This window comes from Alligator mississippiensis, chromosome 1, assembly GCF_030867095.1.
Source record: "Alligator mississippiensis isolate rAllMis1 chromosome 1, rAllMis1, whole genome shotgun sequence".
In the NCBI taxonomy this organism is placed as follows: Eukaryota; Metazoa; Chordata; order Crocodylia; family Alligatoridae; genus Alligator; species Alligator mississippiensis.
Window position 1 is genome coordinate 36,073,563 of NC_081824.1, and position 26,801 is coordinate 36,100,363.

The window sequence follows — 26,801 nt, forward strand, 5'->3', positions numbered from 1 at the left end:
AGCCCTGATGGACAAATCCTGCCCATGGAGGTGAGCAGACCAACCTGTGAGGGGCCTTGCAGGCTGGATGAGTCACCTCCATGGGCCAGATCCAGCCATCAAGCTGTATTTGTCACTGGAAAAACTACACTCTACTGCACTCTGTGATGCTAGGGAAAGCTCAGAATAACCCTGCTGAGGTTGTTGAGCTATGCCTGCAGCTGGTGTGAATCAGGTTTGCCTCAAGCTAATTTATACATGTTGAGGATCTACACCATGCTGTGCTGATGGATGGGAATATCCAGTCTGATCCATTTCCTTCTTGGGTATGACAACTGTAATTCTCTGGACAAATTAATGTCACTGAAGGATGCAGGATTTACTGGTAGCTTTTGGGGAGGGCGGGGGAAAGGAAGAAAGAATTCAGAGCTGGAAAATCAGCGCACTAGTGGCCGTATGGTTCATGGTTTGAATAGTCCATGTGCTGTTGCATTGTACTGTGATGTTTCTGAAACAAGCCCAAACCAGATTTCAGTCAGCCCAGTTTTCCACAAATGGTCTCTTAGTTGCCTCTTGCTGCCACTAGGTGACAGCATGATAACACAGAGATCATCCAGCTACACAACAAACCAACAACTGCTGAATTTTGGCAGCATTTAACATTTTTACATTTACAAGAACAGGCAAAAAAGCACCTATGTATTTGAATAGGTTCACTTAATGATGCTCCTGCTAACGTGCATACAGTAACAGATCCCTGGTGGGTCACTCAAGTGATGGATACTGGTACTTGGTCACAGGGCCATAGTCAGGAATTATTTGGCTAGGAATAGGATGTTAACTTGTCCTCCTTACCTTCTTTTCAATATCCATATTCATTACCTCTTCTTTCACAGAGGCACTTACACATTTTCAAGGGAGAAGGCTGAGAGGGATGTAATCTCAATGCCTGATTTAAGCACAGAAAAGAAAGAAAATCAGGTAAACTAGGATATAGCAATGGATAGAGGAATGTCAGCAGCCAGAAGGATGAACAGCAAGAAGCATGAACAATCTAGCATAGACTGGTACAGACGGGGGGGAGGAGCGGGGGGGGGGGGGGGGGTTGGTTTGCCTTCCTCTGCAGCAGGAGCCATCCACGTCTGTCAAGGGAATTTAACAAATCTTGCAGTGGCCAGACACTGACAGCCCTCATCCCCCTGCTTTACCTGTGGCAGGTTATAGTGCTTTTAGTGTTTTTAGGCAATGTGTTTCATAATTGTACAGCAGGGTTGATTGTGTGCTTTTAGGACCAGGTTAGACAAGGACTGTTAGGGGATGGTTTGGATAGGGATGATCCTCCCTCAAACGGCATTGGATTAGATGACCACCAGAGGTTCCTTCTGGCCCTGCTTTTCTATGATGAGAACACTAGTCAGGGAGGTGATATATATAAAGACTGGGTTGGAAACTGAACATGGTCAGCAGGAAAAACCTGAAATGTCTGTCTACAAATGCCAAGATCCTGGGTAACAAAACAAAGGAACCTGAACTACTGCTGCAAGCTGTAAAACTGGACATTATCAAAATATAAAAAAACATAGCAGAAGAGAGTTCCTGACTAAAACACAGGTGTTGAAAAGTATACTCTAATACTGGAAAGATAGAAATACAGGTAATAAATAAATAAATAAACAGGTGATAAATAAATTGTAAAGGGAGTATTGTAAGTTACTGATATGATAGACAGTGAAGGAATGAGAAGAGATAACATGGAAAAATCAAATCTGTTTGAATCAAAAATCATTCTGAGGAAGACTAATAAAAATGGTTTTAACATATGCAATGCTAATTCCAGGGTCAGATTTAGATATGGATAGACATCTCTGTAATGTTATTCTGAGGACAGATACAACCAGGAGTTGCATTATTATGGGATATTTACACTTCCCAGACTTTAAAGAACAAATTTTACTAATAATGAAAAGACTCAGATGGGTAACATATTTATTCATCAAATATTGTATTTACTCACCACTCTCACATGCCCATGTCAGGTGTAGTGGGACCCAGGCCAAAGGGCCTCACTGGGCTGGGGCTTTGGTTCCACACTCTCAGTGGATGTTTTGCCCGCTTATCTCTATATCCTGACTGCCACAACTTGTTGTTAATGAAAGGGTTATCAGGAGGGTAACCCACCACTTGAATGACCCACCAGGGATCTGTTACTGTATGCATGTTAGAAGGAGCATCATTAAGTGAACCTATTCAAATACATAGGTGCTTTTCTGCCTGTTCTTGTAAATGTAAAAATGTTAAATGACTGTAGTGGGGTACACTGAGATGGGCACAGGTCTCAGTGCCTGGGCATCTTCTGTGGGGCTCCTTCTCCCCTACACCCACCCCTTTCCACTCAGGTGTTCCTGTGATGGTATTGGGATAGGCACCTAGGAGGCACCTGTCTTCACATGACAGGAGAAAGGTCTGATGTAAGAAGAACAATAGAGTGGTCTGGTACTGACATGAACTGGCCAGACCCGGGTACTCTGGCAAGGGTCTACCACCAATGATGTCCATACCACATAGAAATGAATAAAGTAATATAACATAAACAGTTATGTCTGTCATTTACTTATGTGCCTAGCTTAGGCCTTGTAGTGGGTGTCCACCTTCCTCAGGCAACTAAGGCTCTTCGGGATTCACCCCCCATCACGAGCCTGATTCACAGGGCAGCCCTGTATCAGGCCAACCCCTGTGGGTAGTTTGGGACCACAGGTACTATAAACCCCCATGAGGCCCTTGCAGGTACCTGGCATCTGGTGTCTTCAGAGTTGTCAGGTTCCTGCTGTGGGAGCCGGAATCAGGCTGGTCTCTGATGAGATGTCCTTGGCTCCGGTGGAGGGAAGCAGCATGTCCTGGTGCCTATATCAGCATCTCCCTTTCTCTGGGGCCAGCAGTGCCCTATAAGGGAAGTTCCAGGTTGACCTGAGCTAACCCAGACCTGCAAGCTCCCACTTGCCCTGTGGCTGCCACCAGGTGCTGAAAGCCCCTGTGGGGCTCATCATTGCCTGTATCTGTGGCTCCCAAGCTCTAGACAGGGTTGGACATACTAGCCATTTTCTTTTGCCCCTGCCTGGGCTCTGGGCACTGGTGGAACCCAGCTTCCAGGTCTCAGCCTGCCCAGAGGGCTGGCACATAGGAATGTGCCACTTGCCACCTGCCTGCTCTGTCCAAGGAGGGGAGCATGCTGTCTGCCTGTGAGCCTATCGCCCACCATCAGGATGGCCCAGGATCCTGCAGACTGCCATTATTCCTAGTCCTGTCCCCTATAGCCACAGAGAAAAACTAATCTCCATCCCTCTCTGAAGTCACACTTCAGATATTTTAAGACTGTTATCAAATCCCCACTTTGGCTCACATGGTCTACTGTAACCCCCAGGTCCTTCTCTGCAGTACTGCAGCCTAGTTCTATGATACTTCTACCTCTCTTCTTCCATTCTTTTACTAACTGTCATGGGACCATTCCTGTGCAACAGGGCTATAAATTATTTTGTCAAACTGTCTGGCTAACAGTTCTGAATAGAGCAGAATAGCCCAAGCACATTGAACCTTAAAGAAAGCGGGCAAAGACTGAGTGGACCTAATAACTTAGGCACAAAAATAAAGCAACTCCGAGACAATGTGTTTGTGTAAATGCAATCCCAAGCAGAGAATTTTAGACATGTGGAATTTGATCTTAGATTCCTCTAATCCCAAGGTGTCTACTCTACAGCCTATGGGCCAAAACTGGTCTATGAAGCCGCTCTAACTGGCCTTCCAGGCTACTAGCAAGCCACCGGAAGTTGGGAGCATAGTGAAGGGGAGTGGTCTGCTGCAGAACCTGGGGCTTCATGCCCTGGTGGACATAGCAATCAACAGCAGGAGCGTAGCAGCTGAAGCCCACAAGGAACCTCACAGTTTGGATCTGATCTAGGACACAAAGTTAAGTTTGACACCCCTGTCCTAATGAATATAATATAGTGAAAAGATTTGTCCCAAGCATATTGGTAGGTTAAAGGTTCTCTGGAGATTTGTATTAGCCATAAGAAAATCATAATAAAGCTCAAAAAGGTCATATTTCATGAGTGCAAAATGACCCATCAGAACACATTTGCTAGTCCTTCTCAAATTCTTAAACTAGGAACCTTTGTATGTAGATGTAGAACAACATAAAGACGGGGTTAGATATCAATAGCCAGAAGAAGACCAAACTAACAGGAGCCATGCCTTACCTATACCAGAAGGAAGTTAGCGAAGAGCTAGTCAACATCTAGTCTTCAGGATTCCGTCTCTTGCACTATGTCCTGTTTGCTTTTCACATATTATAGTAATATTCTACAGCCCTATACATAAAAGGTTTAACTTCACATAATAGACATGTCAAGACAGAATTGTTTGTTTCCTTGAGTATAATGTCAAAAGTTGGCAAATCCTGTGGATATGAGCAAAAATCCTACGAACAGCAATTCTCCATAAATTGTAGTACTGTGCAGCAGCTATGATTGGTTTTCCCAGTCTATAGATAAGTGGGAACCAACCTTTTCAGCAGGTGTGCCACAAATTAAGGCCTGCACCCTCCCCACTGCCACTCCAGTCCCCTTCATCTTCCTGATCTGCTGCTCTGCTTTCTGCTGCTGCCCATTTGGCTTGTGCTTCCTGCCCCCAGAGGTAGATTAAGATTCATTAGGGCCCTAAGCCTGCCACTCTCCCCCCGCAGCCTACGCCCTGCCCCACAGCTGCAGGCTTTATCCCCGGGTAACGCAGCAAGAGCACCAGCTGAAGCAGTACATGCTACCCCTCAGGCCCGGGGCAAGAGCCACAGCTGCCCCCGCCAGCAGGTCCACACTGCAGCCAAAGCCTGGGGCCAGTTGCTCAGGACCCCACACAACGGTGCCCTGTGGTTAGGCGGTGCTGGGGGTACAGAGCCACTGCTTGCCAGGTACGTACAGCACAGACCAAGCTCCAGGGATGGTCTCTCACCCCACTGTGACTCAGTCCAGTTGCAGTGGTGCCCAGCAAATGCACAGGATCGTGGCTGAGCTGGGCCGGGACCTGGCTGCACTCGGGCCACCCTGACACCAGCAGGTCCCAGCCATGCACTGAGCTCAGTTCCACTCCCTGACACCAGTGGCTCCAGCCACTCCCGGAGCTCCAGTGTGATCTTTCCCCATGCCCCACCCAGTACCCAGCAGCCATGGCCAGCTGCATTGCATGCCTGGCCCAGCCCAGCTGCTGATTTCATCCATGCCAAGCTGCCCCACTCCTGTGCCCACCCTCCAGTTATCTGGGGGCCCAGGCTCAGATGGCCCACGCGTTAATCTTCCTGTGCCTGCCCCATTCCCAATCTGCCCCAAACAGTGACTACCTGTGCCTCAAGCAGATGGAAAACCTGCTGGAATTTCTTCAAGATACTTTTCCCAAATTTCTCAAATGTGTATTTAGGTTATCATTCAATATTTAGGTCCATTACCTTTACAAGTTATCTGAAAACACTGTCCACACAATTCTTGAAAAACATGACATATAAGGGTTTCTCAATGAACTTCCCATCTAGACACTTGACTAAAAAAATTAATTAACTGCAACTAGCTACTACAATGTTATTAATCACTCTTCCTATCCCTTTTTACCTTTAACGATAAACCACATTTTTCAGTCTCAGGCATTATTGAATTGGATACACAAATTAGTTGGGCATTATGTTGAAACTAAAACCCATAAGTCTATTGAAAAAAACCAAAACTTTTTCAAAAGTAAATAAGATACAGTATAAGGACAGTTGTAGCCATGAAGAAAAGCAGGGAGAGCAAACAGTTTTAGTAATTCAAAGAACAGAACTAAAGGACATCATATTGGACCAATGCCTGAAGTCTCTACTCAGGAATAAAAGAAACTGACACAATGGAGTCTCATTTATTTACTCCTGCAGGGCATTTGGTCCTTTTTAGACTGTACTTTCCAAAGCAAATCTTCAGTTGTGATGTACCTTTACACTATATATCCCATGATGTTCTCAATAGTAAGCTAAGGAAACAGCCTAGATGAAAGTACTTCACAGTGAATATATAACTTACTAACTCACTGTGCTCAAAGAGTAGTCATCAATGGCTGAATGTCTAATTGGGAGGTGGTACTGAGTAGAGTTCCCCAAGGATCTGTCCTGGGTCCTGTACTATTTAATATTGTCATCAGTGACAATCTGCTAAGCATGTACTCAAGTCCATCTTCCAGATGAGTACCTGGCAACCTTTAACAAGCTGCAAAACTGGCCTGTAGAGCTGGACAGCTTTGCCTGTGCTCATTCCCATGTCCATGCTGGGGTTGGGAAGCTTCCAGGTGTGTGCAAATCACTGCTCCTTCTTCCTTCCCAACCCCCAACTGTGGCATGGGCTCAGTTTTCAGTCAGTGGGGAGCTCCCCAGGGCTGGGTATCTAGCAATCACACCTGTGCTGCAGCCACAAGGTGGTAGCGAGCTGGGGGGCAGGAATCAAAGGGAAGCAGGGAAAAGTGGCAGCAGTGCAGATGCAGTTTGCAGCTGCCTGGCCACAGCGCAGCTTCCCACTGGCTAAAAGCCATGCCCACATGGCAGCTACAGAACCAGCGGGGTTAGGGGATATGGTGGCAGTGCACACACAGTTCCCAGCTGGATGGCACTGGCACAAATGTAAGGAATGCCGTCTGCTGATGTGTCACTGAAACCACCTGGCCTATGTCATACTTGAGATGAGTTGTTCTAGCCTACAGCTTTTGTTAAAGGTTGCCAGCTAGTGATCTGGAGGATGGAATTCAGTACATGCTTAACAAATTTGCACTTAAGACAAAATCAGATGGGGTTGCAAAAACTCTGGAGGGTAGGATTAGGAGTCAGAATTATCTTGATAGAGTAGAAAAATGGACCAAAATTAAATGAACTAAATTCAATAAAGAAAAGTTTGAAGTCCTGCACCTAGAATTGAACAGTCACATGCACAAACACAGACATGGTATGGCCAGGCTAGGCTGTGATACTGCAGAAAAGGATCTATGGGTTATACTGGACCATGAACTGAATATGAACCAACAATGTGTTCTTGTTGCAAAAAAACGCCCAAAGCATACTAGGCTGTATTAACAGGAACATAGCTTGCAAGTCAAGTGAAGCAATTCTTTTGCTCTGTTGTGGACTGGTGAGGTTTCACCTAGAGCAGTCTCCTGGCTTTTTGGTATACAGTGTGGGAACAGGACCTAATCAGGAATTTAGGGCCTCCAAAAGAAAAGGGTGGGATCTTGGTGCATGAAGAATGATTGCCAGAAAGGAATTTTGCTCCTTTATTTTAGGCCTTTCCTGCCAGAACCTAACAGACAAGAGACTCAGGAATTGTACAGTTTATTATTTAAAGGCCTCACCTAAACTATTGTATCCAGTTTAGGGCACTACCCTTCAAGAAAGATGTGAAAAATTGGAAAGAGCCAAGTGGATAGCAATAAAAATTATTATCTGTCTAGGAAACATGATTTAAAAGGAAAGATTGGAAGAACAGAAATTATTTAGAGTCTGGAGAAGAGAAGAATGGGGAGTGGATTTGATAATAGTTTTCAAATACTTCAAGAATGTTTACAAAAACATTAATAAACTATTCTCTGTGACTTCAGGGATAGGACAAGGAGCAATGGTCTTAAATTGCATGCAGGGAAATTTAGGTCAGATATTAGGAAGATTTTTCTTACTATAAAGTGATTAAGCTTTGAAACAGATTAGCAACAGAAGGTGTGAAATCTCCATCCTTAGAAGTTTTTCAGAACAGGTTAGAGACAAATATTTGGTTGGAATAGCTTAGACAGGGATGATAGTGCTTTGAATAAAGGCTTGGGCTAGATGACCTCCTGAGGTCCCTTCCAGCCATGCTGACATCACCTGATGGAATGAGTAAAAGCTGAGTGAAGGCTTAAGATTTTTTCAGCTTAAAACAAGTGTTGGACAAGAAAGATTTTTGCAAGATCCACTGTCCATTAAAGAAGTCCATCTTAGGTTGGGTTTTTTTGTGATAAAAAATATCAACAGTATCTTATGCCAAAGTAAAACGGTGAGAGAATTGGTTTGCTTTGACAAATTCTTTTATCCCTCAATCAGAATACACACCAAACCAGCCTTAGTCAAAGAGCAAATTAAACAAATGGAATGTGGCTTTATGATTTCTGGTGAAACACTTATATGACTTATCTTCCTCTTTCAGTGTTGAATTATGATCACTGAGTCTCCCTCTGCCAAGGCCCCAAGCAGACTAACTGAACTTGTTCACTGAAGTATATCAATGCAATATCATCTGCGAACAGTTTAATGAAGAAATATTACAAAAATTGTAAAACTGATTAGTTGTCTACTTTACTTATGTATCTCAGAAACTGGTATAAAGCCGCGCATTCAGAAATCTAAAGTAATACTTGTACTAAGTAGCTGGATTATATAAAATATATGCTTTATGGCTTGAATGAGCCAGAAGCACCACCTGGTATAATTATGGTCAATTAACATTAAGCAATAAAACAATTTGATAAGATAAAACAATATCAAGAATCTACTTCTCCAGAAAAACATTTTAACAACAAAGGGCCAATATCCACTCTCCATACAGTCATGAAACTGCAATTCATTAACTGCACTAAAGAAAAAATTAGCCCCCAAACATATTTTAATCTAAATACATACATTTCCAAGACAAACTGTGCCTTTATTTTAACATTGCTCTTCCCTTCTGAAGGGTAAATATTGATATTTGAAATACCTATATTATATTTACAGCTGTACAACACTAGCGTTATATACCTGTAAAATATCACTGGTACTTTATAAACAAAGGGTAACTTATAAAAAAATTATATAAAAAGCAGATTTCCTCAGACATTTTCTTTGTCAAATTCACAAACAAAATACATTGTAATATGACAGGCAACATCGTTCCATCCACCGGAAGCCACCATTTCCACGCAGTCCTCCTCATCATAAGCATTATTGGGCTCACCACTGCGCCACTTGTTGAAGGTCTGCATGGGTGATCGATCAGCATACACAAAATTTCCCTCTTTTTCAAGGTCATTAATCCCAATGAATACTCTGATGAGCCCTGCTTGAGTGATGTATGAAGCAATCAGACCATTGGTAGTCTCATCCTTGGGCATGCTCAGTGTTCCTCCTCTTCCATGGCAGTACAGCTGGGCTTCCATGTACCTTTTCTCTTCTTTCACCAGTAGGTATATCTTATTATCCGTCTCTCGCACACCAGCAACAGCTGCGGGGGAGGGCAGTGCTGAAAAGTGAGCACTCGCATTTCTATAAACCAACTTAATGTACACCACAAAAAGCAGCTATACAAATGAAACATAAAATGGCAAATATTCTTTAAGAGCAGTTTTGCTATTAAAAATATGCAAGGCAATGAGAAAGAAAAAAAACTACAAATGCAAACCTACCATTTTTTATGAATTTTAATTCAGTTGTCAACTGGGCCACTTGGATATCCATCTCACCAATAGCCTTCCTTAGCTGACTGCATTCACAGGGGATGCCTGCAGAGATCAAGGGATGCGGAGCATTACACGAACTATACAAACATAAATAAGAATATTTTTATGAAATGTTTTAAGGTAAATTTATTGTTCATATAAGCAGCCAGCCTGATAACCCAGAAGAGTGAAATCTTCTATCTAAATAACAAGCAACAGCCATTAAACTTCCCCATGTTGTTCTATCAATCTCCCTCACTCTGACCTGAGGTAGTGACCTGATAGGCTCAGTTCACTCGTTCACTCTTCGTACAACTTCAGTGACCTCTCTTGGTAGCAACCATGATACAGACCCTTGTCCAAAGGAAACAAAAATATGATTTCTTTAACCTGAATCTTAGTACCCAAAGGCACACATTTAAGGATAAAATTATTCTCTATTAATTGACCTATGCTGTGAGATCCTTGTTCAAAGCAGGAGTCTATATAGATTACTGTGTATTTCTCCCTCCCATGGGCGACTGGTGCCTCCTGAGTCTGGGGGGGCACCAGATCGCTGATGGGGGAGCGGGGGTCCCCCAGCAGCTGATCACCAAGCCCGGAACCACCAAAGGGGAAACCAACAAAACTGGAAGTGCACTTCCGCCAGTACTTCCGGTTTCATGGCTGATGCATAGCTGAGCTCAGGGGGTGCACACTGCCAATGCTCCCTCCTGAGGTATCTATACAGGCAACCCATGCTTAACGCTGTTTGACTTAGTGCTATTTTGCTATAGTGCTCATTTTAAATTGATACCTGATTCCACTTATCGCTCAGGAGGTTTTGTTATAACACTAGTGGTTGCCATCTTGGGTCATCAAAAAAGTTTGGTTTCACTTAACGTTAGTTTCTCTTAATGCTCGGTTTTTCAAGAACCGATAAAGAGCGGTAAGTGGGGGTTGCCTGTATAGCTAATCAGAGACGCAAATGCTGCTCTCCCTATGTAAGGCATGTAATTAGCCATAACACAGTTCTGCCTTTTTCAAAAATATTGGATTTATTGTAGTTCTTCCAACAGAAGACTTTAGATCACAGAAAACTGTCTATTATGCCAAACTGACATTAGTCTAACAAATGCAGTTTTAATGAAATTGTAGTTATGAACCCAAGTTTCAAAAATAGTTTCAAGTTCTACTTCCCTATTCTGCATATAGCTACTGAAATATACATTTAATTACCCAGCTACCCAGCATCGGTACCCAAGTGCTGAACTAACCATTGATACACAAATTAGAAAATTGCACTCTGTATGGTAGGTACTTGGCATTCTGGCTCAAGAATCAGAATGATAAATAACAGCACTGTGGGAAAACTCATCAATGCACTCCACATTTAAAGGAATATTTTCAAAGACACAAAGAACCTAGACACACAACACATTCACACTAATATAATTTACATTGATTTTGTACATGGAAGTAAATTAAACCAGGAGCTGCAGAGACATGAGATTAGCATACCTATAACATTAGCTGGAAGGAGAGCAAATAGTATTCTTTTTTACTACAAAAAATACTCCAGGATAGCTACAGATATACAACACTTATCCCTAAAATTCGCCTTAGCCCCCACTATCGTCACCCCTCCCAGCACCACCCCATCCAAGCTGCCTGCCTCCCTCCTGGGCTACCCTATGCCCCAGACAGCTGAGACAGTCCTGCTCCCACACGCAGTCCACTGTAGCCCTCAGACCCCCACTGGGAAGAGGCTGGTGCTACCCCTGTCCCCATGGTATGTTACACCTTGTTTTTTCCTAGTATGAGCCTATATCAGATTCAATTAAGTTATCCCAGGGCATGTCTACACATGCAGTTAAGTCACAGCAATGAGCTCCAGTGCATATCACACTGGAGATCATTGCTCCCAGGTGTGCAGTTTGAACATGCTCCTGGGACTGCAGCAAGTTGAGCAGGGTTGGAGCAGCCTCAGGCTGGCAGGGGACCTGGGGGGGTCAGCCTGCCAGCCTGGGGCTGCTCCAACCTGGCTCAATGTGCTACAGAGGGGTTGGCTGAGGCACACAGGTACTCCAGTGTAGGGCTAGCAGGCAGGCAACCCCTACATTGAAGCACCCTTGTGCCCCAGCCAGTCGAGTCAGCGTCTACACATTCATTGCTGTACACTAAAAAGCTCTGCCCTCGGACAGTACTTGTATTTACAAGTACTAACCTTCAGTGGAGTTTATTAATTTACTGCAGCTTAATAGGGCTGCACATGAAGCCACATTTACTGTGGAGTTAATTAGGCAGCTCCACACACAATAACATCTAATGTAGATGCACCCCCAGTGTTGAAATTTATGCTGTCTGCTCATTCCTCGTACTTCAGTGTAACGGTATGGTGAGTCTAAACCCAAAGAATAATTAGATGACCAACTCCCATCTCCTCCGCTGCTTTCTCCTTGCTCCCACAGCATTGCAATTTACTGCTGATCCTTACAGACACCAATTCTGTCACCCTTATGTGTCTTGAGTAGTACCTTACTGACTTTTTTGTGGGAGCTCCTTCTTCTATGAGTGGCCCCAGAAGTTAAGAAACAAATTCTGGGGTCACTCCAGAAGGATTATTAATTCTGCATTCCACAGTCTGCTTTATTTTCTGTTTGGGTCAAACAACATTACAAGATGCAATCTTCACATGCTAGTTGGCCAGAGGAGCTCACTAAGATTCTGGTCAAGCTCTGGTGACAGTACAGGAAAGGAAATGATTTTGAAAGAAGCATCTGAAATCTGCAAGCTATGAAAACATCTTAATAAAGCAGGTGAAAATGGGAATCAAACAGATGGTTTTCTAAGGTAGGAAGGCACATTAAAAATGTGAAGCATGCCTACTACTAAGCAAAGGTTAGCAACTGCAAAAGCGGCAACTTCCTGTTCAAATACCCCTTCTTTAGTCATGTCCTTTGCAGCAGAGGTGTAACAAGCAGTTCTTGTATCACAGGGAAGCAGCAGCAGCTGCCAATCTCATGTACCCTCTAAGCCAGCACCCAAAGCTGGTGCCTCACTCCAAGTTATGCTGTTGCTACACAATAAACTTACCTATACCCTGAAGTATGACCCCTGAGCCAGAATAAGTGTAATCACAGCCATACAGTACTTCAGGCAGGCTGCTGAGTGACAGTGCCAATTAGTCTGCCCCATGCTAATTAGCCCGCTTGTGATGCCACAGAAATTCCATTCTACGCAAAGCATAGGATTAGGATACAAGGTAAATTACATTTGTAGAAACAGCCTAAGAAAAGTGCTTCAATACCCAGGCACAGAACCCATAGTCCTGCATAAAGGGGTAATCAGATTTTTGGACTGAAGTCAGAGGGTATGGGGACACCTCCAAAGGAGATTCTGCTAGTAGAAGGGGTGAAGTCAGGGCTAAAAAGAGGAGGAAATAAATCCCACAGTGATGCTAAAACAGACCACATGGTCAGATGGCCTATAAGATATCACAGGACCAGGGCTGGGAAACAGCTCCTGGCACCTTTGTTGGTATCACAGGGGAAACTGCAGTACAAAGTATGAAGGATTTCCATTTTATGGCAAAAAAACATTTTTGTTATGGAGGCTAGTATGTGCATTGGAATGGCTTAGCTTTATTGGAGGGGAGAAGCCATAGCCATGTCCTCTCTTCTTGCTTCTCCACATGTGATTGAAGATAGATTTTCTCAATCAGAGAAAAAAATGAAATTGCAATAAGTTGCATTTAATATGGAACAGAATCAAAGTGGAGATTACAGGGTAACCTATAACCAGCATGTGCAAATGTTTGGGGAGTCTGGCTAAATTACAGACCTGTTTGTTACATTTTAATAGTTCTGTTTTTATTAATTAACACAAATGAAATTTTCACATTTACATTTCCACAATCCAAGATAAGACCTTATTTTAAAAGCTATGTGAACAATGTAAACCAACAAGGCAGTAGACCCCTGTGTGCAGACAGTCAAATCAGTGACACCACAGAGACACAAGGTTTTTCTGGCTGGTCTGAAGCTGAAGTGAGATGTCCAAAGATACCTATTTACACAAAGGTCTTTGATGGGAAGAGAACTGCATTCTCATTCCCATTAGATTACTAGAGTAGTCAAACCCATGTTGGGTTAATGAGGAGCTCCAGAATATTGTCCTAGCTAGAAATGGAGAGAAAATTCCCACCCATTACTGAGGTTTCAATTATTATTTTTTTGTTTTAAGGTAGGCAGTATAATTCAGGAAATTACAGTAAATAAATCAGAAATTACACAGAAGTTTATATTGTCACAGCTCACTAGGTAGTCTTACAAGGAGAACATATATTACATGACATATATGTTAATACGTTAAAAATTCTTTATACTTTTCAGATTACCTGGGTCTCCATTAGGACCAGGCGGCCCTATGTCACCATTATCACCTTTTGCACCTAAAAAAGGGAGGAAAAGAATAAATTTACCTGCTCAGTAAATGGACTGTATCACCAAATTAATTAAAATAAAGATATAAATCAACACTTTTTAGGTTAATGACTAATATATAAAGTAATATTAAAAATATAAATGAGCTATGGACCAGAAGCAAAGAGAATTTGGTTTTGTGGTAGAAAAATGTCACAACCATTCTCACTCTGTCCTGTGCCTTGTTTTTTATTTCAGCTCTTGCCTAAGTACTTCACAGAACCAAAGATGTCAATAGGACCTGGGGGAAAGCAGCACTTTTGAAAATTCAGACTGCTTTATTTAGTTAGTTAGTTTGCAGAAGAGTGTGTGTGGGGAGGGAGGGAGTTTCGTAACAGTCTTCAAATACCTGAAGGCTGGTTATGAAGAGAATGAAAACACAATACTTTCTGTGGCCTCAGGAGAAAGGACAAGGAATAAGTCTTAAATTGCGGCAAAGGAAATTTAGGTTGAATATTAGGAAAAACTTCCTCACTATAAGGATAAATAAGCACTCTAATACATTACCCAGAAAAGCTGTGAAATCTCCATCCTTGGAAGGTTTTAAAATCAAGTTAGACAAATACTTGTCTGGAATGGTCTAGAATCATAGAATCACAGAAAATTAGGGTTGGAAGGGACCTCATGAGATCATCTAGTCCAACCCCCAGCTCAAAGCAGGACCATCCCCAATTAGATAATCCCAGTCAAAGCTTTGTCTAGACAGGTCTTGAAAACCTCCAAGAATAGAGATTCTACCAACTCTCTGGGTAACCTGTTCCAGTGTTTTACTACCCTCCTAGTGAGAAAATTCTTCCTAATATCTAACCTAAACTTCCCTTGCTGCAACTTGAGACCATTGCTCCTTGTCCTGTCATCTGCCACCACTGAGAACAGACTAGTTTCATCCTCTTTTGAACCACCCTTCAAATAGTTGAAGGCTGCTATTAAAGCCCCCCTCAGTCTTCTCTTCTCTAGACTAAATAAGCCCAGTTCCCTCAGCCTCTCCTCATAAGTCATGTGCCCCAGCCCCCTCATCATTTTTGTTGCCCTCTGCTGGACTCTCTCCAATTTGCCCACATCCTTTCTGTAGTGGGAGGCCCAAAACCAAACAGTACTCAGATGTGGCCTCACCAGTGCAGAATAGAAGGAAATAATCACTTCCCTTGACCTACTGGCAGCACACCTACCAATTAGCCCAGGACACCATTAGCTTTCTTGGCAACAAGGGCACGCTACTTATTGTACACTGTAACCCCCAGGTCCTTTTCTGCAGAGCTGCTGCCCAGCCAGTCAGTCACCAGCCTGTACTGGTGCATGGGATTGTTCCGTCCTAAGTGCAGAACTTTGCACTTGTCCTTCTTGAACCTCATGAGATTCCTTTTGGCCCAGTCCTCCAATTTGTCTAGGTCACTCTGAATCCTAGCCCTACCCTCCAATGTATCCACTACTCCCCCCAGCTTGGTATCATCTGCAAACTTACTGAGGGTGCACTCTATGTCATCCTCCAGGTCATTGATGAAGATATTGAACAAAACAGACCCCAGGATCAACCCCTGGGGCACTCCACTTGATACCAACTACTAACTACACATCAAGCCATTGATTACTATTCTCTGAGCCCAATGCTCCAGCAAGTTTTCTGTCCACCTTACAGTCCATTCATCTGACCCATACTTCCTTAGCTTGCCTGCAAGAATGTTGTGGGAGACTGTATCAAGGTTTTAGCCTTGCTAAAATCAAGGTACACCACATCCACAGGTCTCCCAACATCCACAGAGACAGTCATCTCATCATAGAAGACGATCAGGTTGGTCAGACATGACTTGTCCCTGGTGAATCCATGCTAGCTGTTCCTAATCACTTTCTTTGCCTCCAAGTGCTTAGAAATGGGTTCCTTGAGTATCTGCCCCATGATTTTTCCAGGGAATGAGGTGAGGCTGATGGGCCTGTAGTTCCTGGATTCTCCTTTTTCCATTTTTTAAATATTTGCCCTTTTTCCAATCATCTGGGACCTCTCCTGATTGCCATGAGTTTTCAAAGATGATAGCCTGTGGCTCTGCAATCACATCACCCAACTCCCTCAGCACCCTTGAGTGCGTTCCATCCTGCCCCATGGACTTGGACGCATCCAGCTTTTCTAAACAGTCCCTAACCTGTTCTTTCACCAGTGAAGGCTGCTCATCCTCAGTTTAGTCATGGATGATCCTACTTTGAGAAGAGAGTTGGACTGGTTGACCTCTTGAGGTCCTTTTCAGCCATCTTTTTCTGATTCTCTAATTTACAAACCTATATTTGAATTTAGATGCCTTAAATTAGGTGCCTAACTAAACTTGAAAATTCTGGCCAACACGATTTGACCAAATCTGTGGGAGTTGGAAGTCTGTAGGATTTCAGGTACCATGATTCCCACAATTTAAGCAAAAAACAATCTTTCCCCTCCTTATTGCTCCCTTCTAAATATCTATACTCAGAAATTTAAAAAGTCTTTTAATTTAGCCACAGGTAAGGAGAACTCATTACTGATATGTGTCAGATTATAAAGTAACAAGTTCAGATATCTGCTTCATTTGACTGAATGTAGTGTGTGATATAATTATAGGACTTACTATCTATTGTGATAAACCCTGAAACCTTCAGATCAATTTTACCCAAGCACTGGACTCTTCTCAAGAAAAGCCACAATGGAAGGAGAAAGGATTATATCAAACATACCTTTTGAACCAATGGGACCAATTTTTCCATGTCGGCCCATGCTGCCCTTCTGTCCTTTGTCCCCGATCTCTCCTAAACATAACATAGAGATCAAAGACACAAGTTAAAAATCTTCTGTGTTTTATTCAGATCCCAAGATGCACTTCACTGGGAATTTCTATAGCAAGCGGAATTAAATATTATGGCACATTTTCTTCAATTCCTTAGTAGATAAAATTATTAATCCCAAAATTAATCCAACTCCAGGAAACCAGCCTATTCCTTATCCATGGCCTGCTATGAAAAAAACACAGAAGTATCTTTAATCTTTACAGAAACTTTTACTCTGGTGGAATGCGCTGGTGTAAATAAAAACAGAATTTGACCAAGAGCCATGAAAAAAGCTTCTAAAGCTAAAGAAGCTTCTAAAGGACTCTTATTTGGCAAAAGTAATGTTAAAGAGGAAGGAAAAACCCCAAACGGAGGCCAACTCCATTACAGATTTTAAGAGGCTCCAAATGCAGTAGACCAGTTCATCTAATGAAGTAGCATAAGTGTAACTGAGGGCAGAGTTTGGGCTTTGGGTCCTGTTTACAGCCATGTGCTTATTTGTTCTTTCCTCTTGTACTCTAAATATTTGAAATTTGCATTAATGAGCAGCACTAAAAGCCTTATATTTGCCCTCTAGATACACGCATACCCGCATGTGCGCAGTTGGTGACTCAGAGCCAGAATGAAAATGTTATTAATTTTAATGAAGATACCATACAGTGCTTTAAAGCAGAGCTGTAGTAAATGAGCCACTAGAAAATGATCTTCCTCAGCAATTTTTAATGAACAAAAGAATAAACATGCACCTTACAATGGTAATATAATTTATCAACCAGGCTGCAATAATTTCCAATTTTCTCCTTTCTGTATTTGCCCAGGCCTCCCATTATGTATAAGGACTCTAAAAGAGAAAAAAATTACTTTTTCTTTGTCTTTGAGCCCCTCTTTTTCTGGTTGTACTCTTGTGTATGATGTAAACAGAATATTAAAACAACATATGGGGAAGAAAGTTGCATCAGAAAAGGTATTCTCTAGACCAGTGGTTCTCAAACTTTTTTTTTGCGGACCACTTGAAAATTGCTGAGGGTTGTGGCAGACCACTTAATAAACTTTTTTGGTTCTACAAACCAAAGCACACAACTAATATTTTAATATCAGTAGTCTTACCTTACAAAGTACAGAAATTCTCAATAGTTCCACAAACATTCTGCAGACACCGAATGGAGCTCCCGGACCAGTGGTGGTCCAAGGACCACAGTTTGAGTACCTCTGCTCTAGACTTTACCAGCACAACTCATAAAAACTAAGCTGAAGAATGGAAATCACAGTTATCAGAAAAAAAAGAAATTGCTGTAGCATAAATGTTAGTCCAATTTATCTGAGATCCACTTCAGAAGGTCTCTGTTATATCATTTATCACTAGGGTAGATTTAATCTATTATTAATGTTCTTATTGAGCATGTGCAGGAAACAGCCAAATTCCACCTTAAATATCCATGAGCTGAATTTGCCCTATTTTGTGTGACTATGACCTATTTTGGCTAATAGGTCTCAAATGTGAGTCTTCACACTCCTTGACCAGCACAATGCAGAGTTACTCTACTGGCACAGACTGTGTCAATAGAATTCAAATTCATTGTTGGTGAAGAATGAGAAATTATAATGCTGTGTTCCAATGAGTTCTGAAGATGATTTGGTTCCATCTAGTAGTCAAAACATTTTCAAAACTAGCCATTGTTGAGCGCTGATCATTTTATTAGGTCAGCAAGGCAGTCCTGAGTATCCATAGTAATAGGCATAGTACTACACAAGAACTATACTTCTTCCTCTTCCTCCTACTGCTACTAAGCCCTCAATTCCAGGGACTGCAGAAGCCAGCAGGCTAGCTGTCCTCTAGTTTTCAAGCCTCTTTGTACTCTTTGTATACCCTACATAGAAGGGACCAGGTGGGGAAGAAAAGTGGAGGCGTTGCTGTCTATGTGAAAGAGTAGTACACTTCCTTGGAGGCTGACATTGGCTCCAAGAATTAACAGCTTGAAACCCTCTGGGTCAAGTTGCAGAGGAGGCGGTGAGATACCTAACTGTAGGTGTATACTACAGACACCAAACCAGGGGGAGGAACTTGATCTGGAGATCACCCGAGAATTGACTGAGGCCACATGTGCATGTGACATGGTCATCCTGGGCAATTTTAATTATCCAGACATCTCCTGGGAGGAACACTCAGCCAAGTTGGATTAGTCATAATCCTTCCTAACCTGTGTTGAGGAGCTCTTCCTGACTCAGGAGGTGCATAGGCCAACCAGAGGTGATGCTCTGCTAGACTTGGTCCTGGCCAAAGGAGATGACCTTGTGACCGACTTAAATATAGAGGGAAGTCTGGGCAACAGAGACCATGAAACCATAAGGTTCACTTTGTGTTGTAAGGCAGACAAATCAAATAGCAGGAATTGAAGTCTTGGACTTCAAAAATGCAAATTTCAACAAGCTTAGGTCACTAGTAGGGTAAGTGCTGTGGAACCAGGGACTGAAGGCAAAAGGTGTGCATGCAAAGTGGTTGTTCCTTAAGGACACGATCCTTGAAGCACAAAGGAGGTCCATTCCTATGTGGAGAAAAGGTAACAGAAGGGCTGGCAAGCCCTCTTGGCTAAACAGGGAAATCATGGTCCTCTTAAGAAAGAGGCTTATGAACAATGGAAGCTCAAGTCAGATCCCAAGGAGGACTATTCCACGATGGCCCGCATTTGCAGGGAACAGATAAAACAGGCTAAAGCAGCAACTGAACTTAGATTAGTAATGGGAATCAAGGACAACAAAAAGTCTTTCTTTAGGTACATAGGGAACAGGAGGAAAATAAATGGGAGTGTGGGGCCATTGTTGAACAACTCAGGGGAGCTGGTTACCAGTAGCCAGGAGAAAGCCAAACTCCTGAATGACTGCTTCTCCTCGGTCTTTCACCAGACCAAGGGAAAAACCATGCCAGGTAGAGTAGAGGATGAGCACAGTAGGAATAATCACCTTCCTACTATTGCTGTAGAATTGGTGTATGACCAATTAAAGAAATGAGGTGTATACAAGTCAGTAGGACCGGATGATCTGACGCAAGAGGTACAGGGTCTCACTAGGGGGAATGCCTTACTGGACCTGGTATTGGCAACGAGGGATGACATGGTAGGGGACCTACAGATCAGTGGTCACCTGTGGGACAGTGACCACCATATAACAGAATTCATCATAAGGTGTAGAGTGGGAAAGTTAACTAGTAGGGTGGAAGTGCTAGACTTTAGGAAGGCTGACTTCAGCGAACTCAGGCATTTAGTAAACGATGCACTGCAGAGTAAGAGATTTGGTGAGATGGGAGCCCAGGAAGGGTGGCTGTGCCTTAAAGAAGTGATCCTTCGGGCACAGAGGGAGACGATTCTGATGTGGGGGAAAAGGGGGAAAAGGGCCAAGAGGCTTCCTTGGTTGACCAGAGAAATCCAGAGCAGCCTAAGGGCAAAAAGGGGGGCATATAAGCAGTGGAAACGGGGAGAGAATACTAAAGAGGAGTATACCTCCTCAGCTCGCCATTGTAGGGAGGCAGTTAGAAAGGCCAAAGCTACCATGGAGCTGAGGATGGCATCCCAAGTTAAGGATAACAAAAAATTGTTTTTCAGATATATAGGGAGTAAAAGGAAGGCCCAGGGAAGTATACGACCACTACTGAATGGGCAAAAGCAATTGGTGAAAGACAGGGGAGGACAAGGCTGAACTCCTCAATGAGTTCTTTGCCTCAGTGTTCCTAAACAAGGGTCAAGACAAGTCTCACAATGGGATTGTAGAGAGGCAACAGCAGGGTGCCAGATTACCAACCGTTGACCCTGAATGGTGCAGAGTCACTTGGAAGGACTGGATGCGTTTAAGTCGGCAGGCCCAGATGAGCTCCATCCGAGGGTACTGAAGGCACTGGCTGATGTCATTGCACAGCCACTGGCAAGAGTATTTGAGCACTGGTGGCACACGAGCCAGGTCCCAGAGGACTGGAAAAGGGCCAGTGTGGTCCCTATTTTAAGAAGGGGAGGAAGGAGGATCCAGGCAACTATAGGTCAGTCAGTCTTACCTCCATCCTTGGCAAAGTCTTTGAAAAGGTTACTAAGGCTCATATATGTGAGAGCCCAGCAGGAAAAATTATGCTGAGGGAAAACCAGCACAGGTTCATAGCAGGTAGATCGTGCCTGACTAATCTAGTCTCTTTTTATGACCAACTTACAAAACACCTGGATGCAGGGGTAGGGGTAGACATCATTTACTTAGACTTCAGGAAGGCCTTCAATACGGTATCCTACCCCATACTGGTGAACAAATTAAGAGGCTGTGACTTGGATGATTACACAGTCCGGTGGGTGGCAAATTGGCTACAGGGTCATACCCAGAGAGTCGTGGTGGATGGGTCGGTGTTGACCTGGAAGGGCGTGGGCAGTGGGGTCCCACAGGGCTCGGTCCTTGGACCGATACTCTTCAATGTCTTCATCAGTGACTTGGACGAGAGAGTGAAGTGTACTCCATCCAACTTTGCAGATGATACAAAACTGTGGGGAGAAGGGGACATACCGGAGGACAGGGAACAACTACAGGCAGACCTGGATAGGTCAGACAAATGGGCAGAAAACAATAGAATGCAATTTAACAAGGAGAAATGCAAAGTGCTGCACCTAGGGAGGAAAAATGTCCAGCATACCTACTGCCTAGGAAATGACCTGCTTGGTAGCACGGAAGCAGAAAGGGATCTTGGAGTCCTAGTGGACTCCAAGATGAACATGAGTCGTCAGTGTGACGAAGTCATCAGCAAAGCTAACTGCACTTTATCGTGCATCAGCAGATGCATTACAAACAGAACCAAGGAGGTGATACTTCCCCTCTATCAGGCACTGATCAGACTGCAGTTGGAATACTGCATGCAGTTTTGGGCGCGCCACTTCAAGAGGGATGTGGATAACCTGGAGAGGGTCCAGAGAAGGGCCGCTCGTATGGTTAAGGGCTTGCAGGCCAAGCCCTATGAGGAGAGATTAGGGCACCTGGACCTCTTCAGCCTCCGCAAGAGAAGGTTGAGAGGTGACCTTGTGGCTGCCTATAAATTCATCATGGGAATGCAGAAGGGAATTGGTGAGGCTGTAGTCAACATGGCGCCCCTGGGGGTCACAAGAAATAATGGCCATAAGCTAGCAGAGAGCAGATTTAGATTGGACATTAGGAAGAACTTCTTCACAGTTAGAGTGGCCAAAATCTGGAATGGGCTCCCAAGGGAGGTAATGCTCTCCCCTACCCGCTAGGGTCTTCAAGAGGAGGTTAGATAGGCATCTGGCTGGGGTCATCTGAACCCAGCACTCTTTCCTGCCTACGCAGGGGGTCGGACTCAATGATCTATTGAGGTCCCTTCCGGCCCTATCATCTATAAATCTATGAATCTTTATCTGGGAGTGCTGAAGGAACTGGTCTAAGTCATTGTGGAACCCCTGGCGAAACTCTTCCACAACTCCTGGCACTCTGGAGAAATCCCTGAGGACTGGAAGAAGACCAATGTTGTGCCCATCCACAAGAAGGGCAGGAGGGAGGTAACTATAAGCCAATCAGCCTAACTTCCATCCTAGGGAAAATCCTACAAAAGTTCACCAAGGAGTCTATCTGCAATAAGCTTGCAGAAAGTAAGATTCTGAACGACAGCCAGCATGGTTTTGTCATGGGCAGGTCTTGCCTTGCCAGCCTCATCTCCTTCTATGATCAGGTAACTTTCCACCTGGACACGAGAGAGCAGGTTGGCATTGTATACCTTGACTTCCAAAAGGCCTTTGATCTAGTATCCCACAATGTCCTCATGAAAAAATTGGAGGATTGTGGGCTTAACTCCAAGACAGTCAGGTGGGTGAGGAACTGGCTACAGGATAGAACCCAGAGAGTCGTAGTGAACAAATCTGTGTCATCCTAGCGAGAAGTGAGCAATGGTGTCCCACAGGGGTCAGTGCTTGATCCGGTACTTTTCAACATCTTTATTAGCAATTTGGACATGGGGGTAAAGAGCTCACTGGCCAAGTTCGCAGATGACACCAAGTTATGGGGAAGCGTGGTCACACTTGAAGACAAGCTACAGATACAGGCAGACCTAGGCCAGCTAGCAAGTTGGGTGGATTGGGATCTGATGAAGTTCAATGTCAAGAAATGTAAAATGCTCCACCTCGGGACAAGCAATCCCCAACACACCTACAGATTTGATGGCACCAAACTGGCTAGCAGCACAAATGAAAGGGACCTGGGGGTAATAATAGACCACAGTATGAATATGAGCCAGCTATGCAACACTGTAGCCAGTAGGGAAAATAATACCCTGGCATGCATCAATCAATGCATCTCCAGCAAAGCCAACAAGGCGATTCTTCTGCTCTACTCAGCACTGGTGAGACCACAACTGAAGTACTGCATCCAGTTCTGGGCACCGCACTTTAATAAGGATGAGAGAGTCCAAAGAAGAGCCACTCATATGACCAGAGTCTTACATGGCAAGCCATACGAGGAAAGGCTGAGGGATCTGGGACTCTTCAGCCTGAGGAAAAGAAGGCTGAGATGGGACCTGGTAGCAGCTTACCACTACACTAGGGGAGTATATCAAGGGCTTGGTGAGCAACTGTTCACCAGGGCACCCAAGGGGAAAACCAGGAGTAATGGCCACAAACTTCTGGAAGATTGAGTCAGGCTCAACATTAGGAAAAACTCTTCACAGTCAGGGTGTCCAGATTGTGGAATAAGCTCCCTCCAGAGGTGATGCAATCACCTACCCTGGAAATCTTCAAGAGGAGACTGGACAGTCACCTTGCTGGGGTCACCTGACCCCCAGTTATCTTTTCTGCTTGGTGAAGGGGGCTGGACCTGATCATCTTCCAAGGTCCTCTCCAGCCTTACAATCTATGAATCTATTAAACAATGTGGTTTACAAGTTTTTTTTTTCAGTTAAAAACCAACACTGACTTCTTCTCAAAGGAAGAGCATAACAGCAATATGTGGGCAGTCCATGAAGTTCTTGGACTGTGTTTGAGATAACATTTGGTAAAGATGCTGGAGAAGCCAGCTAGGGGGAAGCTTTTCTTGATTTGCTGCTCGCAAACAGGACAGAACTGACTGAAGATGTGAAAGTGGAAGGGAATTGGGTGACAGTGCCCATAAACTAATAGAATTCAAGATCCTAAGGAAAGGAAGAAAGGAAAATAAAGATGCTGGACTTAAGGAAAGCAGACTTTGACAAACTCAGGAAACTAGTTGGCAGGATCACCTGGAAGACAAGTCTGAAGGGAAAAGGAGTCAAGGAGAGCTGATTGCACCTTAAGGAGGCCATATTAAAAGACAGAGGAGCAAGCTATCCCGATTCAAAGAAACAAATAGGAAGTGCAGCAGGAGGCTAGCCTGGGTAAATAGTGAACTCCAGTGAGTTAAAATTCAAGAACAAATCCCACAAATGTGGAAATTTGTCCACAAGCAGAAAAAATATGCTAGGGAAGAGTTTCAGAGTATCACACAGGCATGCAGGGAAAAAAAAATCAGGAAAGCCAGGACATAAAGCCTTCAGCTCTGCTAACTCTGAGGCTCTATGGAAGATTTTATCAGTTTGGCTGCCCAGAGAATTTTATCACCATTCTAATGTAACCTGGGTGCACCCAAGTATGTGCTCTCCTCTCCAAACAGAAGGGATGGGTGGCCAGGCAAGTGTGCTGTGAGACGGATATGTAATACTGGCCTGTTCCCGCTGTTTGGTACAGAGTCAGGCCAGGACAAAAATAGTTTAACTATATACAGGTTTATTAACATATGTATATGTACACACACACACAAAACCCAAAAATTAATATTAATAAATATATACAATATATACACTTTACATATAAGGCTATATTCTATAATTGGTGACTAGGAAATTATACCACCACCAATGGCCTCAAGCCCAGCACAGGTAAGTAACTGATCTGAAACAAGTAAGCACAGGTAAGTCCAAATAACTTACAAGTAAATATAGGTGAACAGCAAATAAATACTGGCAAACCACAGAGGGGGTATCAACAAGGGATTCAACAAGACAGGTAAAAATACATACAATATATAATAGTTAAACAACAACTCACATTAGAAATAACAAAATATAAGGCACTACCTACAAAATATAAGGTGCCTGCACACCCTGCAGTGTATCAACATCATTGCACATACTGAGGAGGACCTACAAACAGCCCTTAACCTCTTCACTCAAGCAGTGCCTGGTATCCCTTAACATCGGAAAAACAAAGGTGCTTCACCAGCCCAATCCAGACCAATTAACTCCCCCAGCAAAGATCCTCATTGAAGGACAGGAGGTGGAGAATGTTAAACACTTTGATACCTCAGCCGCCCTCTCTCAAAGAAGGCCAAAACTGATGAGGAGATCTAGTATAGGATCCCATGTGCTGGCTTTTAGGGCTGTGCAAAATTTCAACGGGTGTTTTATTTCAAAGTTGTTTCAATGAGTTTTGAGCTCAAAACAGCAGAATCAAAACAAAATGCAAGGCTTTGAAACAGCTTCAAAATGAAATAGGGGCACTCAAACGTTTTGAAAGTTTCAAAACGTTTCAAGTTTCAAAGCCAGGTTTGTTTGCAGCTAAACAGAAACTAAGGAGAGGGAGGGGGAAGAGGGGGGAGCACTGCTCTGATGTTGACACGTGTAGCTGGCCAGTGACTGTGATCCTTCCTTGAGGTCTCTTCCAATCCCAGTGCTCTCAGGGAGGGACAGAAAAACAGCATAAAAAGCATTGTTTGAACTGACCTTTCTCTGTGCCTTGGGGTCAGCTTACTGAGCTGTGTCTTCAAGCAGCTCAGCAGCATCAGCACCTATGCACCTATCTTCTTGAAACCCCTGCACCTATTTCTTTGAAACCTGGCAGCCTTCATGGCCTCAGCAGGGACTACCATGCTTGCTGTTTTCACCCCACTCTGCCTTAACACACATATGTGACATGAGTTTTGCTTGTCAGCACCTTGAGATGCAGTTTCCCAGAAATCCCTAAACCTATCTCCTTGAAACTTGGCAGCTTTGTGGCCTCAGCAGGGGCTATCATTTCTGCTGTTTTCATTCAGATCAGGAAAGAAATGACAAAATTATAGGCATTTTCATGATCCCCATTATAGCCTATGGGTGGAACATTGAAACACGTCAAAAACAGCATTGAAACAGCATCAAAACAGTGTTGAAACAGCAAAACAGTTTCAACTAAATGAGACAGGACAGTGCTTCAAAACAATAAAAGGAAACACTGTCCCTTTGAAACAGCGAAACAGAAGTCGAAACAAACCGGTGCTGTTTCGCACAGCTCTACCAGCTTTGCCTTCGGAAAACTGTGTCACTGTGTGTTCAATGATCACAACATAAGGACTCAAACAAAGCTCCTATTATATAAGGCTGTGGTAGTCCCAATTCTTCCTTATGGCTGTGAAGCTTGGGTGACCTACGAGGATCACCTGAAAAGCCTAGAATGCCTTCACCACCACTACTTCTAGAAGATCCTTGGCATAAAGTGGAAGGATTGTAACACAAATGCCAGTGTCCTCACTGATACTAACACCACCAGAATGGAAGCACTGATTATTCAACATCAGCTGCAATGGGCAGGGTATTGTGTGCATATGCCTGAGGTACATTTACCAAAACAACTGCTATACTCCCAACTCAGCCAAAGACAAAGAACATGCATAGGCCAAAGGAAAAGCATCAAGGACACCGTCAAGGCATACATTAAGAAGTGTGGCATTGACATCACAAATTGGAGAAAACTAGCCCGGGACAGGGCTACATGGCGACATCTTGTGAGAGAAGATACATCTTACTTTAAGGAAGACCTTCTCACCCTCAAGGAATAAAAACAATAGAAACAGAAGGAAGGAAAAAAAACTGAGAAATCTGCAGTTCAATCCTCCCTTTAACCACCACCTGTGGTGTCTGCCAGAGAGTGTCAGCTCTAGGATCAGCCTTCTTAGCCATCAACGGACTTATCTACGACACTTTACTTGACCCATGGGAGCACTCATCATCAATCATGAGGGATCACTGACGATGAGAGATGGAGCCAAAGATAGCGAAGGAGATAAGCA

At 43.6% G+C, this 26,801-nt stretch overlaps 1 protein-coding gene across 4 annotated transcripts in view; it reads right to left on the reverse strand.

Annotated features, from left to right (window-relative positions):
• Positions 1–8,296: 8,296 nt before the first annotated feature.
• Positions 8,297–26,801, reverse strand: part of COLEC11 (collectin subfamily member 11) — a 60,955-nt gene continuing 42,450 nt past the window's right edge. For 3 of the 4 annotated variants that reach the window (XM_014597335.3, XM_014597336.3, XM_059729872.1), the window contains exons 4-7: positions 16,635–16,706; positions 13,856–13,909; positions 9,445–9,540; positions 8,297–9,281 (exon numbers count right to left, since the gene is read on the reverse strand). In XM_014597335.3, coding sequence (XP_014452821.1) covers positions 8,872–9,281; positions 9,445–9,540; positions 13,856–13,909; positions 16,635–16,706 — 632 coding nt within the window. In that variant the 3' untranslated portion in view covers positions 8,297–8,871. The remainder of the gene's footprint in view (positions 9,282–9,444; positions 9,541–13,855; positions 13,910–16,634; positions 16,707–26,801) is intronic. The other variant, XM_006265514.4, reaches the window with a different exon arrangement.